The following is a 19,490-nucleotide window of genomic DNA, read 5'->3' as shown; positions in this document are numbered from 1 at the left end:
CATTCATCGTCTCTGGTCTGTATTGGTGGTGTGGACCTAAGGTACTATAAAGGCTCAACAGCCTTATCTCCTATTATCGCATTGATTTTCTTTCGCTTCTTTCCCCTTCCTCTTTCTTCCTCAGGGATCCATCCAGAGATCTGTGAACTCTCATCTCCCAGGGCTACCTACCTATGGGGTCTATCGTCCGCAGAAGAGAGTGTAAAAGCCTCATGATTGCAACACAGAAACCAACCTGTGGGTCTTAGAGCTAAGATAAGTAGCCTATCTATTCCCCTGACACTCACCCCTGACTGCCAGTTGCCATGGTAACTATTCACTGCTCACTCGGCCTTTGCCTTGGTACACAATACAATAAGGCAAGTGGTAGAGCAGTACCACGAGAGAGGCACGGACTAAAGCAATGAGAGAGAGAGAGAGAGGCACGGACTAAAGCAAGTAATCTGTCTGACAACAACAACAGTCCCAAGCATTCTATTCCAATCCCTTTATGCACTCTAATGTTTTGAGGAAATCACATAATATGAGCCCTCATTGAAATTTCGTTCCCTGAAATGTCAACAGTGCCTAACTGTGATGTGTTTGACAATCAAGCTATGTATATTTACAAGTAGCAGGTATCTAAAGATATCTGGTATTGAGTGGTTGAATGTGACACCTTGGGTGGAGGTTTAGCCAAAGGGCATAGCTAGAGAAAACTCATAAGAAATGCACACAGACTATATTGAACGCAATAAATACCTTCATTGTCCTTGAGGGTGAAGTTGGGGTTGACAGGGATTCCGCTCAGCAAAGAGAAGGAGAATCGCTGGCCGTTTGCAAAGTCATCCTTATCCACTGCAGCGATAGTCTGAATCACCTGTTGTTTATCAGGAAAGAACAACATCAATAGCTAACTAATAATGAGCCATGACCTGTCTTCATATTAAAAACAGTGCAAACCAAAATGTAGGCACATTTTATGGTCGGCTGCTTACAAGATGTTGGATCTTAATTTGACCTTTATTGTCACATCAAAAATAATCCTGCAGTAACAGGATTTGAACGTTTGTTCCATAATGTTGCTTGATCAGTGGTTAAGCTGGCCAAAAGTAGGCTACATGAAAAGTGCAATACTGTTAACATAACTGTGTTGGTGTGGGTTTTCAGTGAATTTATGTAAATCACAAAAGCAGTAAAGTGCAGTAAACTTCTCAGTAACAAAAGAGTGATCAAAGTAAGATCCTACATCTGTACGTTCATGCTTAACTAACAACTAAACATCCAGAAGTCAGTCCTCGATACGCAATATGATGTGAACCACAGTTTAAAACATTTGCAGCGGATTTATAATTCATAATTTTACAACTTTACAGGGTACTTGAAATATGTATACTGACTATCAGATGATTTTGATATACTGGAGCATGACTATCGATGATGTCAATAAGATTGTATAACTTTTCCGTTTGGCATGTATCTTGATGTAATGACTGCTTCAGAGTTTGACAACTCTTCCCTTGTTCGCCAGTTACTAGCTAACACCAGACACAAATGAAGCAGAAATCTATAAGTATATTTGCCTTGAATGAATAGAGTAAACCTCTAATTATATTTTAGCACTAGTAGACTAGCTACCTAGCTGTGTAAACCACACCCCTCTGCGAACACGCCTGCTGCAATGTTTGTTACAAGGCGGTACTTATTTAAATTAGGTAGAAGAATAAGACGATACCATTGCTGCATTAACATAAGTTTTTTTGTAATTTCACAAAAATACCTTAATAATCCTGCCTCTATCCCGCCTCCTGAATCCAAATGATATGGGGGAGAAGACCAGTAACTTTATGATCAAACTTTATCAATGTAAGAAGCAACAATAATTGTTCATACTTTGGCAGTTCTACTTACATTTTTATCCTAATTGTATCCAATGATTTTGACTGTTTGGGACCTTTAAGGTCAACTCTGTTACGTGAACTGAACTCTCGTTTTAAAATGGTGAAACTAAATATGAAATATTAACACTTTATTTGGATAATCTACAGACTATCAGCAACATTTCAACTAACTATCTACTAACCATAACCCTAGCCCTAACGCTAACCTTAACCCTAGCCGTAGTCAAATCATAGTGTAAAAGCAGTTGAACTGGTTCTACTCCTTTAACCAATTTCTGGTGTTTTGTGTTGGAAAACTGAGCAGGTCGAGCATAACACGTCAAATCTGTTTTTGTTTTTAAAGCTTGCATTCACTTGCCCCTCCCTGTTGCACACAACAAGCATTCATTCCCCGTCACAGGGGGATTTATGGCTGATTTAAGCTGTTACTTTATTTGGCACTTAATAGGCAATTACTTTAGTCTTTTTTTATTTAACATCTTCAGATGGGAAACATTTTTTTATGAAGTTGAATATCTGCCCTTTATGACAAAATGTTAAAATTATGTGAAATATACTTAAAAACATTTTGTTTAACAAGTTAAACTTCTCAAAAGGCACTGAATGGTAAAATTCAGGTACATTTCTTCAGCCCCATCCCTCAACTTTTTACAGAAAAGGATTTGTTATTGAATACGGTTACATGCACACAATAATGTGATTATTCTGGATCGATATAATAAAGTAGTCTGATTAAAATGTTTACATGCTTTGCAAGAAGAACAATTTCCCTAATAATTCTGTTTACATGGACACATCTGAAATCAGGCTACCTGATGGCACTCTGATAAATCTAGAAAATGTCAAAATCTAAATAAACAAATCTACCACATCTACGATGTTATTTTTGGGAAGTATATTTGATTCTGAGTTCTGACCAATAAAGTTTGTGTGTGAAAACTATTCCTAAAACGCACACATTCAATTGTTCTGAACTCACTTCACTCGTGTCAACGAGGGAGGCTTGCGCTACTGGCGCTGGTACATACGCAGATCAAATACACAGCTGGAATGCCGATTAAGGTGTTTACATATCCTAATAATTTGAAAGATTTCTCAGAAAAACAGATGTTTAATCAGCGTATGCTTACCCCTGATTTTGACTTTATGTCAATTAAGATTAACAGAGTACTGTAAGGTGTTTACGTGACTGTTGCATAGTCTTCCTACTGCCATAATCTGTTTAATATTGACGAGTTTCATATATTGAGGTTTTCATTCAAACTCAAACTTTATGAACCCCCCTCAATTTTTTTAATAAAATACACTTATTTTCTTTAACTCAAGGTTTTGTTGCCATGGTGACACGATTAAACTCACTCTTAAAAATGTATTAACTGCACTTTATCACCGCCCCCTCCACTCATGTGTACGTGCATGATGCTCACCTGTCCTGGTCTCGAGCTCTCACAAACAACGACCTCCTCATCTGTTTTAATTTCAGGAGGGTTGTCGTTCACATCCAACACCTGCACCGTGACTGGGACGTGGCTGAGTAGGCTGGGGTTGTCTGGATAAAACATCAACACAAACACTCATAAATAATATTAAAACACACAAGGGAGAATAGGTAGAGAAGTTAGGCAGGTCTGAATAATTTTTCTGCACCACAGTAATGAAAATGAGCTTTGTGATTTACATATATTCACAACAAAATGCACCAACACAGTTATATAAACAATATTCCACTTTTCATGTAGCCTAAAACTACGATCAAGCAACATTATGAAAAAAACATTCAAGTCCTGTTGCTGCGACAATACAGATACAATTAAGATCCTACATCTATATGGCAGAGGTGGGCAACATTTTTGGCTCAAGGGCCACCTCAGGATTTCAAAATTCAAGCAAGGGCCATATAGATATTTAACGATTTGTTTGTTGAAATCAATATGTGGGCCAGACAAGGGGTAGTTATTTGAAAATATATAGGTTTGTTGCAATTAAAAATACTTTCTCTCTAGTTTTAGAAGTTCAAGAGTGGGTTCAAGTTTTTATTAAAACTGTCATGTTCTGTCCATCGTTCGTATGTGTTCTCCTTGTTTTAGTGTTGGTCAGGACGTGAGCTGGGTAGGCATTCTATGTTGTGTGTCTGGTTTGTCTATTTCTATGTTTGGCCTGATATGGTTCTCAATCAGAGGCAGGTGTTAGTCATTGTCTCTGATTGGGAACCATATTTAGGTAGCCTGCTTTGTGTTGGGTTTTGTGGGTGATTGTTACTGTCTCTGTGTTTGCACCAGATAGGACTGTTTAGGTTTTCACTTTTCTTGTTTTGTATATTTTGTTCATGTATAGTCGTCTTTATTAAAAACATGAATAACCACCACGCTGCATTTTGGTCCGCCTCTCTTTCACCAGAAGGAAACCCTTACAAAAACATTAAATAAACCCCAGATATACAGCATACATCTTTGAACAAATATATTCACAAGGATGTCATATTTTTAAAGCATCTTGGAGTAGGAGTGCTGGACTGCAAATTCTCCAGTGTTAAATAAAATACAATGAACACGGTGTTAAATCAAAACACGCTGTCTTCCGTGGGGTAGGGGACCAGTAACTTTATGATCAAACTTTATCAATATAGAAGCAACAGTCATTTCTTTATACTTTGGTCTTGATAGTTTGATATTGTTTCATCCAGTTACCATCCAAAAACATATTTAACACAACACAATACATATTTCACAAGGCCTTATTTTGCGGGCCTAGTTTTAACCTAAAACATGGGCCTGAAACTCATTAACATTGTTTTGAAAAAAAAAACATCATTATCATATTTACCCACCATGCACTATTGCAGGTAGATTTATTTTACTGTTTCAATATGTATATTTGCGCAATTGATTGATTAATTAATTGAGTTTATGCAACTCAAATACAAATTACAAACATTTTCTAAACTAATTCAATATCTTACATGGATTTGTTGCACCCATTTACTGAAACAGTTGTTCCAGTTCAGATGCTTTAGGTAATATAATAACTTAGTATTCCCAACCCTGGCTGTCGTTTTGAAAACAGGTTGCGGGTGATTAAAATAGTCAAATCTTGGATTTCCCACACTTAATGAATTCCAATAGGAATCCCTTTACAAGCCAGAATAATGTGATTTGCAGGCCTCATGTTGTGTAAACGATGAGTTTTAGGTCATTGCATTACACTCTCAGAAAAAAAAAAGATGTTGATTTTTTTCCCAAAAGGGTACAAACAATTGTCACTGTAGTGGTAGCCTGTAAGATCATCATTTGTGCATTTAGTTATAAGTAGTGATGGGGAAATGAAGGTTTCCAGCCAATTGTATCGAAAATAGGTGCATTACTCAAGGCTTTGATAAACACAGTGTACGCTACTGGCACATGCTGATCAAAATAATTTAGAGCAGTCAAATTACTATAGATGAAGTCCCGCACCCCGTAGCGCGTCCTTTTTTGTTTTCTTCCAAACCAATCAGGTGGTTGTGCGACGAAACAAAGCTCCAGACGCCATTGATAAAGTACTTCTGATGAAGTGATGAAGACATCGGCACACTGCTTCGAGGTACACTGCTTAGCGATTAGCTGGCATCAAACGTAACATCACTAATTAAAGCGTATAATTGTACCCCATTTCATAACACAGACCACATCAGGGCTGCAAGTAGGGCTGCAAAATTCCGGAGACTTAGTTGAAGTCCTGGTTGAAGGATTTTGATTTCCTGCTTCTGTTTCCAAGAAACTTCCAAACAGGGTTTCTGGAAAACATGGGAATTTAGAAAAGTTGCCTGAATTTTGCAACCCTACCTTCAAGTCACTTTATAATGGCTTGCAAAGTGATGTCTAATTTTGAATGGAGTCCATCAGAAGCAAAGCTATCCAACAGTTGAATATTGTATTCACCAGCATCCTGCATTCAGAATGCATGCCATCGTTAGATTCCTGTATTTAAAATGTAACAAACATTTAAATAACCGGTGCATAATTGAATGTTATTTATCTTAGTGAAGGATTTGGGGAGTTTCTCCAATTCTTCTCTGCAGATCCTCTAAAGCTCTGTCAGGTTGGATGGGGATTGTCACTGCACAGCTATTTTTAGGTCTGTCCAGAGATGTTCAATCATGTTCAAGTCCGGGCTCTGGCTGGGCCACTCAAGGACATTTAGAGACTTGTACAGAAGCCACTCCTGCATTGGCTTGGCTGTGTGCTCAGGGTCATTGTCCTGTTGGAAGGTGAACCTTCGCCCTAGTCTTAGGTATTGAGTGCTCTGGAGGAGTTTTCATCAAGGATCTCTCTGTATTTTGCTCTGTTCATCCTTCCCTCGATTTTAACTAGTTTCCCAGTCCCTGCAGCTGAAAAATTTAGTTCCCCATAGGGATGGTGCTAGGTTTCCTCCAGATGTAACTCTTGCCATTCAGGGCAAATAGTTCCTTTTGGTTTCATTAGACCAGAGAATCTTGTTTCTCATGGTCTGAGTGTCCGTTAGGTACCTTTTGGCAAACTCCAAGCAGGTTGTCATGTTCCTTCTACTAAGGAATGACTTCCGTCTCGCCACTCTACCATTCCTTCTGGAAGGTTCTCCCATCTCACAGAAGATCTCTGGAGCTCTGTCAGAGAGACAATCGGATTTTTGACCAAGGCCCTTCTCCCATTGCTTAGTTTGGTCGGTCGACCAGCTCTAGGAAGAGTCTTGGTGATTCCAATCGTCTTCCATTTAAGAAGGATGGAGGCCACTGTGTTCTTGGGGACCATCAATGCTGCAGAAATGTTTTGGTACCCTTCCCCAGATCTGTGCCTCGACACAATGCTGTGTCGACGCTGTATAGACAATTCCTTCGACCTCATGGCTTGGTCTTTGCTCTGACATGCCCTGTCAACTTTGGGCCCTTATATAGACAGTTGTGTGCCTTTCCAAATCATGTCCAATCAATTGAATTTACCACAGGTGGACTCCAATCAAGTTGCAGAAATGCTCAAGGAAGATGGAAACAGGATGCACCTGAGCTCAATTTTGAGTCTCATAGCAAAGGGTCTGAATACGTCTGTAAAATAATAATGCATGTCAAAAAACATTTTTTTATACATTTGCAAAATTTGTAAAAACCTGTTTTCGCTTTGTCATTATGGGATATTGTCATTTTTTTATACATTTTAGATTAAGGCGGTAACTTAACAAAATATGGAAAAAGTCAAGGGATCCAAATAATTTCTGAATGCACTCTAGATATCTAAACAAACAAGTCTAAACCTGCAATAGAGCATGTTGGGGAATAAGATAGTGATGGGCGTGGTTTTGGTTCAATGTGATGTGTATGAGTTGCAGGCCACTGTATTAGGGTAAAACTAGGCCCTCAAAATAAGGCCTTACGAAAAAAACATATAGTATTTTGTTATACAGTGCCTTCAAAAAGTATTCAGACCCCTTGACTTATTCCATTTTGTTGTGTTACATCCTGAATTCAAACTGTATTAATTCCATTTTTTTCTCTCTCACCCATCTACACACAATACCCCATAATGACAAAGTCAAAACATGTTTCTAGATATTTTAGCAAATGTATTGAAAATGAAACACAGAAATATCTCATTTACATAAGTATTCACACCCCTTTGCTATGTCACTCGAAAAACAGAGCTCAGGTGCATACAATTTATTTTGAGCATCCTTGATTCTGTAAACACAACTTGATTGAAATCCACCTGTGGATATGATTCTGAAAAAAACACACCTTTCTATATAATATTCAACAGTTGACACTGCATATCCGAGAAGAAACTATACCATGAAGTCAAGGATATGGCTGTAGCTCTCCGAGATTGTCATGTTTGTCATTTATTATCATGTCTTGTCCCTGTGCTCCCCATTCTGTTCGTTTCCCTCTGCTGGTCTTATTGGGTTCTTTCCCTCTTTCTATCCCTCTCTCTCCCCCTCCCCCTCTCACTCTCTCGCTCTCTCTTCTCTCTATCGTTCCGTTCCTGCTCCCAGCTGTTCCTATTTCCCTAATCATCATTTAGTCTTCCCACACCTGTTCCCGATCCTTTCCCCTGATTAGAGTCCCTATTTATTCCTTTGTGTTCCGTTCCTGTCCCGTCGGTTCCTTGTTTAGTATTCACCATGCTGTGATTGCGTTTCGCCCTGTCCTGTCGTGTTTTTGCTGTGATTGTGTATCACCCTGTCCTGTCGTGTTTTTGCCTTCATCAGATGCTGCGTGTGAGCAGGTGTCTCTGTCTACTACGGCCTGCGCCTACCCATAAGCGACCTGCAGTCTGTGGCCGCTTCTCCAGTTATTCCCCTCTACAGACTAGAGGATTTCTGTTATTCCCTGTTTGGACTTAAATAAACTCTGTTTCTGTTAAGTCGCTTTTGGTCCTCTTTCACCTGCATGACAGAAGGAACCGACCAAGGAATGGACCCAGCGACTTCAGACGCTCGTTACACTGCCGTCGAGATCCAAGGAGCCATGCTCGGCAGACACGAGCAGGAATTGTCTGCTGCTCGCCATGCCGTGGAGAACCTGGCCGCTCAGGTTTCCGACCTCTCTGGACAGTTCCAGAGTCTACGTCTCGTGCCACCTGTTACTTCCTGGCCTGCCGAGCCTCCAGAACCTAGGGTTAATAACCCACCTTGCTACTCCGGGCAGCCCACTGAGTGCCGCTCCTTTCTCACGCAGTGTGAGATTGTGTTCTCTCTCCAACCCAACACATACTCTAGAGAGAGAGCTCGGGTTGCTTACGTCATTTCACTCCTTACTGGCCGGGCTCGAGAATGGGGCACAGCTATCTGGGAGGCAAGAGCTGATTGCTCTAACAAATTCCAGAACTTTAAAGAGGAGATGATTCGGGTTTTTGACCGTTCAGTTTTTGGTGGGGAGGCTTCTAGGGCCCTGGCTTCCTTATGCCAAGGTGAACGGTCCATAACGGATTATTCTATTGAGTTTCGCACTCTTGCTGCCTCTAGTGAGTGGAACGAGCCGGCGCTGCTCGCTCGTTTTCTGGAGGGACTCCACGCAGTGGTTAAGGATGAGATTCTCTCCCGGGAGGTTCCTTCAGATGTGGACTCTTTGATTGCTCTCGCCATCCGCATAGAACGACGGGTAGATCTTCGTCACCGGGCTCGTGGAAGAGAGCTCGCATCAACGGTGTTTCCCTGCTCCGCATCGCAACCATCTCCCTCCTCTGGCTTTGAGACTGAGCCCATGCAGCTGGGAGGGATTCGCATCTCGAATAAGGAGAGGGAAGGAGGATCACCAACCGCCTGTGCCTCTATTGCGGAGTTGCTGGACATTTTGTTAATTCATGTCCAGTAAAAGCCAGAGCTCATCTGTAAGCGGAGGGCTACAGGTGAGCGCAACTACTCAAGTCTCTCCATCAAAGTCCTGTACTACTTTGTCGGTCCACCTACGCTGGACCGGTTCGGGTGCTACATGTAGTGCCTTGATAGACTCTGGGGCTGAGGGTTGTTTCATGGACGAAGCATGGGTTCGGAAACATGACATTCCTTTCAGAGAGTTAGAGAAGCCTACGCCCATGTTCGCCTTAGATGGTAGTCATCTTCCCAGTATCAGATTTGAGACACTACCTTTAACCCTCACAGTATCTGGTAACCACAGTGAGACTATTTCTTTTTTGATTTTTCGTTCACCGTTTACACCTGTTGTTTTGGGTCATCCCTGGCTAGTATGTCATAATCCTTCTATTAATTGGTCTAGTAATTCTATCCTATCCTGGAACGTTTCTTGTCATGTGAAGTGTTTAATGTCTGCCATCCCTCCCGTTTCTTCTGTCCCTACTTCCCAGGAGGAACCTGGCGATTTGACAGGAGTGCCGGAGGAATATCATGATCTGCGCACGGTCTTCAGTCGGTCCCGAGCCAACTCCCTTCCTCCTCACCGGTCGTATGATTGTAGTATTGATCTCCTTCCGGGGACCACTCCTCCTCGAGGTAGACTATACTCTCTGTGGCGCCCGAACGTAAGGCTCTCGAGGATTATTTGTCTGTGTCTCTTGACGCCGGTACCATAGTGCCTTCTTCTTCTCCGGCCGGGGCGGGGTTCTTTTTGTTAAGAAGAAGGACGGTACTCTGCGCCCCTGCGTGGATTATCGAGGCTGAATGACATAACGGTTAAGAATCGTTATCCGCTTCCCCTTATGTCATCAGCCTTCGAGATTCTGCAGGGAGCCAGGTGCTTTACTAAGTTGGACCTTCGTAACGCTTACCATCTCGTGCGCATCAGAGAGGGGGACGAGTGGAAAACGGCGTTTAACACTCCGTTAGGGCATTTTGAGTACCGGGTTCTGCCGTTCGGTCTCGCCAATGCGCCAGCTGTTTTTCAGGCATTAGTTAATGATGTTCTGAGAGACATGCTGAACATTTTGTTTTTGTCTATCTTGACGATATCCTGATTTTTTCTCCGTCACTCGAGATTCATGTTCAGCACGTTGCGTGTTCTACAGCGCCTTTTAGAGAATTGTCTCTACGTAAAGGCTGAGAAGTGCTCTTTTCATGTCTCCTCCGTTACTTTTCTCGGTTCCGTTATTTCCGCTGAAGGCATTCAGATGGATTCCGCTAAGGTCCAAGCTGTCAGTGATTGGCCCGTTCCAAGGTCACGTGTCGAGTTGCAGCGCTTTTTAGGTTTCGCTAATTTCTATCGGCGTTTCATTCGTAATTTCGGTCAAGTTGCTGCCCCTCTCACAGCTCTTACTTCTGTCAAGACGTGTTTTAAGTGGTCCGGTTCCGCCCAGGGAGCTTTTGATCTTCTAAAAGAACGTTTTACGTCCGCTCCTATCCTCGTTACTCCTGACGTCACTAGACAATTCATTGTCGAGGTTGACGCTTCAGAGGTAGGCGTGGGAGCCATTCTATCCCAGCGCTTCCAGTCTGACGATAAGGTTCATCCTTGCGCTTATTTTCTCATCGCCTGTCGCCATCTGAGCGCAACTATGATGTGGGTAACCGTGAACTGCTCGCCATCCGCTTAGCCCTAGGCGAATGGCGACAGTGGTTGGAGGGGCGACCGTTCCTTTTGTCGTTTGGACAGACCATAAGAACCTTGAGTACATCCGTTCTGCCAAACGACTTAATGCCCGTCAAGCTCGTTGGGCGTTGTTTTTCGCTCGTTTCGAGTTTGTGATTTCTTACCGTCCGGGTAGCAAGAACACCAAGCCTGATGCCTTATCCCGTCTGTTTAGTTCTTCTGTGGCTTCTACTGATCCCGAGGGGATTCTTCCTTATGGGCGTGTTGTCGGGTTAACAGTCTGGGGAATTGAAAGACAGGTTAAGCAAGCACTCACGCACACTGCGTCGCCGCGCGCTTGTCCTAGTAACCTCCTTTTCGTTCCTGTTTCCACTCGTCTGGCTGTTCTTCAGTGGGCTCACTCTGCCAAGTTAGCTGGTCATCCCGGTGTTCGAGGCACTCTTGCGTCTATTCGCCAGCGCTTTTGGTGGCCGACTCAGGAGCGTGACACGCGCCGTTTCGTGGCTGCTTGTTCGGACTGCGCGCAGACTAAGTCGGGTAACTCTCCTCCTGCCGGTCGTCTCAGACCGCTCCCCATTCCTTCTCGACCATGGTCTCACATTGCCTTAGACTTCATTACCGGTCTGCCTTTGTCTGCGGGGAAGACTGTGATTCTGACGGTTGTCGATAGGTTCTCTAAGGCGGCACATTTCATTCCCCTCGCTAAACTTCCTTCCGCTAAGGAGACGGCACAAATCATTATTGAGAATGTATTCAGAATTCATGGCCTCCCGTTAGACGCCGTTTCAGACAGAGGCCCGCAATTCACGTCACAGTTTTGGAGGGAGTTCTGTCGTTTGATTGGTGCGTCCGTCAGTCTCTCTTCCGGGTTTCATCCCCAGTCTAACGGTCAAGCAGAGAGGGCCAATCAGACGATTGGTCGCATACTACGCAGCCTTTCTTTCAGAAACCCTGCGTCTTGGGCAGAACAGCTCCCCTGGGCAGAATACGCTCTGGTCGCTTCCTTCGTCTGCTACCGGGTTATCTCCGTTTCAGAGTAGTCTGGGTTACCAGCCTCCTCTGTTCTCATCCCAGCTTGCCGAGTCCAGCGTTCCCTCCGCTCAAGCGTTTGTCCAACGTTTGAGCGCACCTGGAGGAGGGTGAGGTCTGCACTTTGCCGTTACAGGGCACAGACGGTGAGAGCCGCCAATAAACGCAGGATTAAGAGTCCAAGGTATTGTTGCGGCCAGAGAGTGTGGCTTTCCACTCGCAACCTTCCTCTTACGACAGCTTCTCGTAAATTGACTCCGCGGTTCATTGGTCCGTTCCGTGTCTCCCAGGTCGTCAATCCTGTCGCTGTGCGACTGCTTCTTCCGCGACATCTTCGTCGCGTCCATCCTGTCTTCCATGTCTCCTGTGTTAAGCCCTTTCTTCGCACCCCGTTCGTCTTCCCTCCTCCCCCCGTCCTTGTCGAGAGCGCACCTATTTACAAGGTACATAAGATCATGGACATGCGTTCTCGGGGACGGGGTCACCAATACTTAGTGGATTGGGAGGGTTACAAAATATGGGTCGGTCCTGAGGAGAGGAGTTGGGTTCCGTCTCGGGACGTGCTGGACCGTTCACTCATCGATGATTTCCTCCGTTGCCGCCAGGATTCCTCCTCGAGTGCGCCAGGAGGCGCTCGGTGAGTGTGGGGGTACTGTCATGTTTGTCATTTATTATCATGTCTTGTCCCTGTGCTCCCCATTCTGTTCGTTTCCCTCTGCTGGTCTTATTGGGTTATTTCCCTCTTTCTATCTCTCTCTCCCCCTCCCCTCTCACTCTCTCGCTCTCTCTTCTCTCTATCGTTCCGTTCCTGCTCCCAGCTGTTCCTATTTCCCTAATCATCATTTAGTCTTCCCACACCTGTTCCCGATCCTTTCCCCTGATTAGAGTCCCTATTTATTCCTTTGTGTTCCGTTCCTGTCCCGTCGGTTCCTTGTTTAGTATTCACCATGCTGTGATTGCGTTTCGCCCTGTCCTGTCGTGTTTTTGCTGTGATTGTGTATCGCCCTGTCCTGTCGTGTTTTTTGCCTTCATCAGATGCTGCGTGTGAGCAGGTGTCTCTGTCTACTACGGCCTGCGCCTACCCGAAGCGACCTGCAGTCTGTGGCCGCTTCTCCAGTTATTCCCCTCTACAGACTAGAGGATTTCTGTTATTCCCTGTTTGGACTTAAATAAACTCTGTTTCTGTTAAGTCGCTTTTGGGTCCTCTTTCACCTGCATGACAGAGATATAATTGTGATGAGGCATATATCTTGGGAAGGGTATAAAACAATTTCTAGTGTTGGAAGTTTCCAAGAGCACAGTGGTCTCCATCATTGGGAAATGGAAAAAGTATGGAACTACCTCAACTCTGCCTAGAGCTAGCCATCCGACCAAAATGGGCAAACGGGAAAGAAAGGTGTTGGTCAGGGAGGTGACCAAGAAGCCAATGACCACTCTGACAGAACTACAGAGTTCTTTGGCTGAGTTGGGAGAACCTGCCAACAGTCTCTACACCAATCTGGGTTTTATGGGAGAGTGGCCAGATGGAAGCCACACCTGGTAAAAAGGCACAAGACCACAGTCCTGGAGTTTACATAAAGGTATGTGAAAGACTTTGAGAAGGCAAAATAGTTTGTGGTCTGATGAGACAAACATGTAACTCTTTGGCCTGAATGCAAAGTGCTATGTCTGGAGAAAACCACGCACATCTCATCACCCATCTAACACTATCCCTACCGCAAATCATGGTAGTGGCAGCATCATGCTGTGAGGACACTTTTCAGCGGCAGGGACTGGAAGACTGCTAAGGATAGAGGGAACAATGAATGGAGCCAAATACAGACAAATCCTTGATAAAAACCTGCTTCAGAGTGCTAACAACCTTAGATTGGGGGTAAAGATGTAGGTTCCAACAGGACAATGACCCAAAGCATTCAGCAATTCAATGCTGGATTGGCTTCAGAACAAGAATGTGAAAGTCCGTGAAAGCCCAGACTTGAATCCCATTGATAATCTGTGGAAAGACTTGAAGATTTCTGTTCACTGCCACTCCCCCTCTAATTTAACAAAGCTTGAGAGAATCTGCAAGGAAGAATGGGAGAAAATGGCCAAATCCAGATTTTCAAATCTGACATAGACATACCCAAATGACTCAAAGCCTAAGGTGCTTCTACAAAGTATTGACTAGGGGGTATGAATACTTATGTAAAGGAAATATTTCTGTATTTAATTTTCAATAAATGTGAAAAAAAAATCTTAAAACATGTTTTCACATTGTGATTATGGGTTATTAGTAAGGATCTCCCCACACCTGGTTGTCTAGGGCTTAATTGAAAGGATAAAACAAAAACCTGCAAACACTAGGCTGTCTATGGAATGAGTTTGTCACACCATGCACTTAACAGTGTGTTCATTTAACACTGTTCCGATGTGTATATGGGTCCACAGACTCCACACTTCCAGTGTTGATTTAAGACTCAGTGTTATTTATTTAGCTGGATAATTTGCTCTGTGACTAAGATCATGTTACCCCCTGTTCACATTGGCTAATCATATTAATTAAGATCTTAACTGCAAAACTGATCCAATATCAGCACTCATACTCTGAGGCGCTTTATGAATACAGGTCCTTTAAGTAAAGAAAACATAAACTGATAAATTGGTTTCCAATGCATCTTACTTTGCACACCAAATATATATTGTGTACTTAAAATGGACTTGTATCACACTGTTTCTACATTAGATTTTCGAATAAAACAAAAAACTAAACTATTCAGCAAGATATTCTAGAAGTAGAAGAAGTCATGAAGCAATATGTTTCTTAACTTGGAAGCCAAAGAAACATAAAAAACAATATATTTTAGTATGTTTTAGTTCATTCATGTTGTGGTTGATGGATCATTTGGTCCCCAAGCTTGCATAGGCGATTATTCAGCATATCAGAGTAAGGGCCCAGTCTACTAAACCATCTGCCGGTGTCCATTCATGGGTATATGGACCATTCTCTCTGGCTGACGAATAACAGCTCTGATTTCGCTGATGCATTCAAGGGAAAATTCATGCAAGTACTGTATACTGAACAAAAACATAAACAAAACATGTCATGTGGCAGTCCCATGTTTCATGAGCTGAAATAAAAGATTGCAGACATTTTTCAAATGCACAAAAAGCCCCTTTGCCAAGATAATCCATCTACCTGACAGGCGTGGCGTATCAAGAAACTGATTAAAAAGCATGATAAATACACAGGTGCACCTTGTGCTGGGGACAATAAAAGGCCAATCTAAAATATACAGTTTTGTCACACAACACAATAGCAAACCTGACTCAGTTACACCAGCTCTGTCAGGAGTAATGGGCCAAAATTCACCTAACTTATTTTTTTCATAATTTTTTTATTTAACCAGGCTAGTTGAGAACAAGTTCTCATTTTCAACTGCGACCTGGCCAAGATAAAGCAAAGCACTGTGTCACAAACAACAACACAGAGTTACACATGGAATAAAGAAACATACAGTCAATAATACAATAGAAAAAGTCTTATTGTGGGAAGCTTGTGGAAGGCAACCTGAAACGTTTGACCCAATTAAACTATTTAAAGGGAATGCTACCAAATACTAATTGAGTGTAAGTAAACTTCTGACCCACTGGGAATGTAAATAAATAAATAAAAGCTGAAATAAATAATTCCCTCTCATATTATTCTGATATTTCACATTCTTAAAATAAAGTGGTGATCCTAACTGAGCTAAGACAGGGGATTTTTACTAGGATTAAATGTCAGTAGATGTGAAAAACTGAGTTTAAATATATTTGGCTAAGGTGTATGTAAACTTCCGTCTTCAACTTTACACATATTTAGCAGGTGTTGCTGTGGGTGTAGTGAAATGCTTGTGTTCCGAGCTCCAACAGTGCAGTAATTTCTAACAAGTCACAATAATACACACAAATCTACAAGTAAAATAATGGAATTAAGAAATATATAAATATTAAATATTAGGACAAGTAATGTCAGAGTGGCATTGACTAAAATACAATAGAATAGAATATATAATATACAAATAAAATGAGTAAAGCAGTATGTTAACAGCTATGTAAAGTGATTAGTGTTCCATTATTAAAGTGACCAGTGATTCCATGACGATGTATATAGGGCAGCAGCCTCTAAGGTGAAGAGTTGAGTAACCAGATGATAGCCGGCTAGTGATGGCTATTTAGCAATCTGATGGCCTTGATATAGAAGCTGTTTTTCAGTCCCAGCTTTGATGCACCTGTACTGACCGCGTCTTCTGGATGATAGCGGGGTGAACAGGCTGTGGCTCAGGTGGTTGATGTCCTTCATGATCTTTTTAGCCTTCCTGTGAAATCGGGTGCTATAGGTGTCCTGGAAGGTAGGCAGTGTGCCGCCGGTGATGTATTGATCAGACCTCACCACCCTCTGAAGAGCCCTGCGATTGCAGGCGGTGCAGTTGCCATACCAGGCGGTGATACAGCCCGCCAGGAGGCTCTCAATTGTGCATCTGTAAAAGTTTGTGAAGGTTTTAGGGTCCAAGCCAAATGTCTTCAGCCTCCTGAGGTTGCTGTTGCACCTTTTTCACCACACTGTCTGTGAGGGTTGACCATTTCAGCTCGTCTGTGATGTGTACGCCGAGGAACTTGAAGCTTTCCACCTTCTCCACGGTCCTGTCAATGTGAATAGGGGCGGGATCCATCTGCCTTTTCCTGAAGTCCACCTTTGTTTTGTTCATGTTGAGGGAGAGGTTATTTTCCTAGTGCCACTCCTCCAGGGCCCTCACCTTCTCCCTGTAGGTTGTCTCGTCATTGTTGGTGATCAAGCCTACTACAGGGGTGTCGTCTGCAAACTTGATAATTGAGTTGGAGGCGTGTGTGACCACAGAGTCATGGGTGAATAGGGAATACAGGAGGGAGCTGAGTACGCACCCTTTTGGAGCCCCTGTGTTGAGGATCAGTGAAGTGGAGGTGTTGTTTCCTACCTTCACCACCTGTCATTGTCCAGCCAGGACCCAGTGGCACAGGGCGAGGTTCAATGAACAGCATTCTTAAATGGGTATTCCTCTTGTCCAGGTGGGATCGGGCAGTGTTTAGTGCAATTGCATTGTCTGTGAATCTATTTATCTATTGTCAGGAAAGGTAGAGGTGATTACAACCCTTATCTAGCCTCTCAAAGCACTTCATGATGACAGAAGTGAGTGCTGCGGGGCGAAGGTCATTTAGTTCAGTTACCTTTGCTTTCCTGGGTACAGGAACAATGGTGGACATAGGGAGAGATGGGATAGGGAGAGATTGAATATGTCCTTAAACACTCCAGCCAGCTGGTCTGCGCAAGCTCTGAGGATATGGCTAGGGACACCGTCTGGGATGCCAGCCTTGCGAGGGTTAACACACTTGAACGTCTTACTCACATTGGCCATGTAGAAGGAGAGCCCACAGTCCTTGGGAGGGGGCCGCATTAATGGCACTGTGTTATCCTTAAAGCAGGCGAAGAAGGTGTTTAACTTGTCTGGGAGCAAGACGTCGGTGTCCACGACGTGACTGTTTTTCCCTCTGTTTTCCGTGATTGTCTGTAGACCCTGATATATATGTCTCGATTCTGAGTCGTTGAATTGCGACTCTCTGTACTGAGGTTTTGCCTGTTTGATTGCCTTAAAACATTCCATGTTGCGTTCATGTATTTGTTCAGTGTACATATAATGTACATTAGGTGCTCAATTTACTGAAACAGCATATTGAAATCATTCGAGGTGATACAAGAGAACACTTATGTGAATTTTGTTATTGCTCTGCATCATGTTGAGATTTTCATGCCGAGATGATAATTTTCCATCTGCAATAGTGACACATTATCTCTTTTTAAATGTTATGATACTACAGTATATCATATGACAATACACATACTATGAGTTTACAATCTGGAGAAAAATCCATCATGATTTACAATATGTGTTCTAACAGGCCCACAATGTGGATACAAAAATCAGATATATTGGATATATTTGGCTATTTTCACTGCAGAATGTAGAAGTTGTAATTTTTGGCTTTAGAAAAAATATCTGGTAATTCTAACTCCCGTTTGAATAAACTGGTAGCATAACACTAACAAATGGCTGTAAATTTACTGTAAAACTTTTACATTTAGCTGCTATAATCTATTACAGTACAGTCCTGTAAAGAGCAATGCATTGTGGGGAGCAAAATAATCTCTGGCTCATTAACATATTTTGAGCTCCCATTAGTGAGAATGCTGTACCCCACAGACTATATTTACTGGATTTCAGTACCATCCTCCTTAATACAGTACCATAGTGTATTTTTGGACTCTAGAAATATTTTCTTTCAAATCTACAGGAATTTACTGATTCGGTACCACTCAACAGCCTTTTGTGGATGCATGGTATTGTTAAAGTTCTCTAATTAACACATTTTGGAGGTGTGCCTTATAAGACGCAATACTTCTTGCACCTGTTACAGTACTGTACCAATATAAGTGATTTGTGGTAGTAGTTCCCTAGAAATTAAATGTGTATAGGGAACAGATTAGAGTGCCAGCATGTCGCAAACCCTTAACTGGGGAGTTTTCAGCCTTGTCCTTTTGATCTGTTTGCCCTGTAGTCACTGCCAGTTTGTAAGCCTTTGTTTAGGCCTAGGGGAGTGCAAGTGATATAAAACACAAAATATTTTGGAGTACGCTGTAATATATAATTCCATATTCACTTTTAGCAATTGCTGTAGATGTATTAAAATGTAATTTAACAATAAAGTACAGCTATAAATTTACTGCAGCACCCGTTAGTCAATCAAAGCAACATAATAAAACAATCCCCATCAAAATCCGTCAGTTTGGCCTTCCATATCTGCGGTGTTTGTCAGACCATGAGACATCCTCGAAAATCAGTCTTCTCAGGACGTATGTAGCGTCTGAATGGTTTGGCGTGCAAACTATTATGAAAGACGTTTTTCTCTACGATCCCCCACAAGGATCACAGGACTCGTCTGAAATTGGTAATGCTGTTGTGCCAACTTCTGTCTGTAGCGTCCGAACTGTTTGAGCTACAGACTAACATATATTATGGGACTCGTGACTTGTCTGAAGGTAACCCATACAAACTAATGGAAGTATGGAGGTAGTTATATATGTGGGTTAAATATGTGTCCAAAAACACAAATATATCTTGAGCTTTTTTGTATCTCTTAGATACAGGACAGACACATCAAAAACTTTTTCCTTATGATTTATTTTTTGACTGTGTTTTTTTGCCATTTATGAATGTGTTATTCAATGCATTTCTATGGGCGATAGTAGTAAAGGTCAAATGTAATATTTCATCATATAGGCGACATGAATTGTTGTTCAAGCCGGTGAAATAAAGTAATGGACTGTCTTTTCTATTTGCTTATTTGAGCTGTTCTTGCCATAATATGGACTCTTTTACCAAATAGGGCTGTCTTCTGTATAACACCCTTATCTTGTCACAACACAACTGATTGGCTCAAATGCCAATTAAGAATTAAGGAAATTAAGAAATATCACAAATGAACTTTTAACAAGGCACACCTTTTTAATTGAAATACATTCCAGGTGACTACCTCATGAA

The 19,490-nt window shown here is 42.4% G+C and overlaps 1 protein-coding gene across 2 annotated transcripts in view; it reads right to left on the bottom strand.

Moving 5' to 3' along the window:
• Positions 1-19,490, bottom strand: part of LOC123991125 (cadherin-18-like) — a 412,196-nt gene that overhangs the window by 23,505 nt on the left and 369,201 nt on the right. For both annotated transcript variants that reach the window (XM_046292353.1, XM_046292352.1), the window contains 2 exons: positions 3,308-3,429; positions 742-859 (listed from right to left, as the gene is read on the bottom strand). In XM_046292353.1, the coding sequence (XP_046148309.1) occupies positions 742-859; positions 3,308-3,429 (240 nt within the window). The remainder of the gene's footprint in view (positions 1-741; positions 860-3,307; positions 3,430-19,490) is intronic.

This window comes from Oncorhynchus gorbuscha, linkage group LG12, assembly GCF_021184085.1.
Source record: "Oncorhynchus gorbuscha isolate QuinsamMale2020 ecotype Even-year linkage group LG12, OgorEven_v1.0, whole genome shotgun sequence".
NCBI classification, from domain to species: domain Eukaryota; kingdom Metazoa; phylum Chordata; class Actinopteri; order Salmoniformes; family Salmonidae; genus Oncorhynchus; species Oncorhynchus gorbuscha.
The sequence above is the reverse complement of the archived record's forward strand: the minus strand, read 5'-3'. Positions and strand labels throughout refer to the sequence as shown.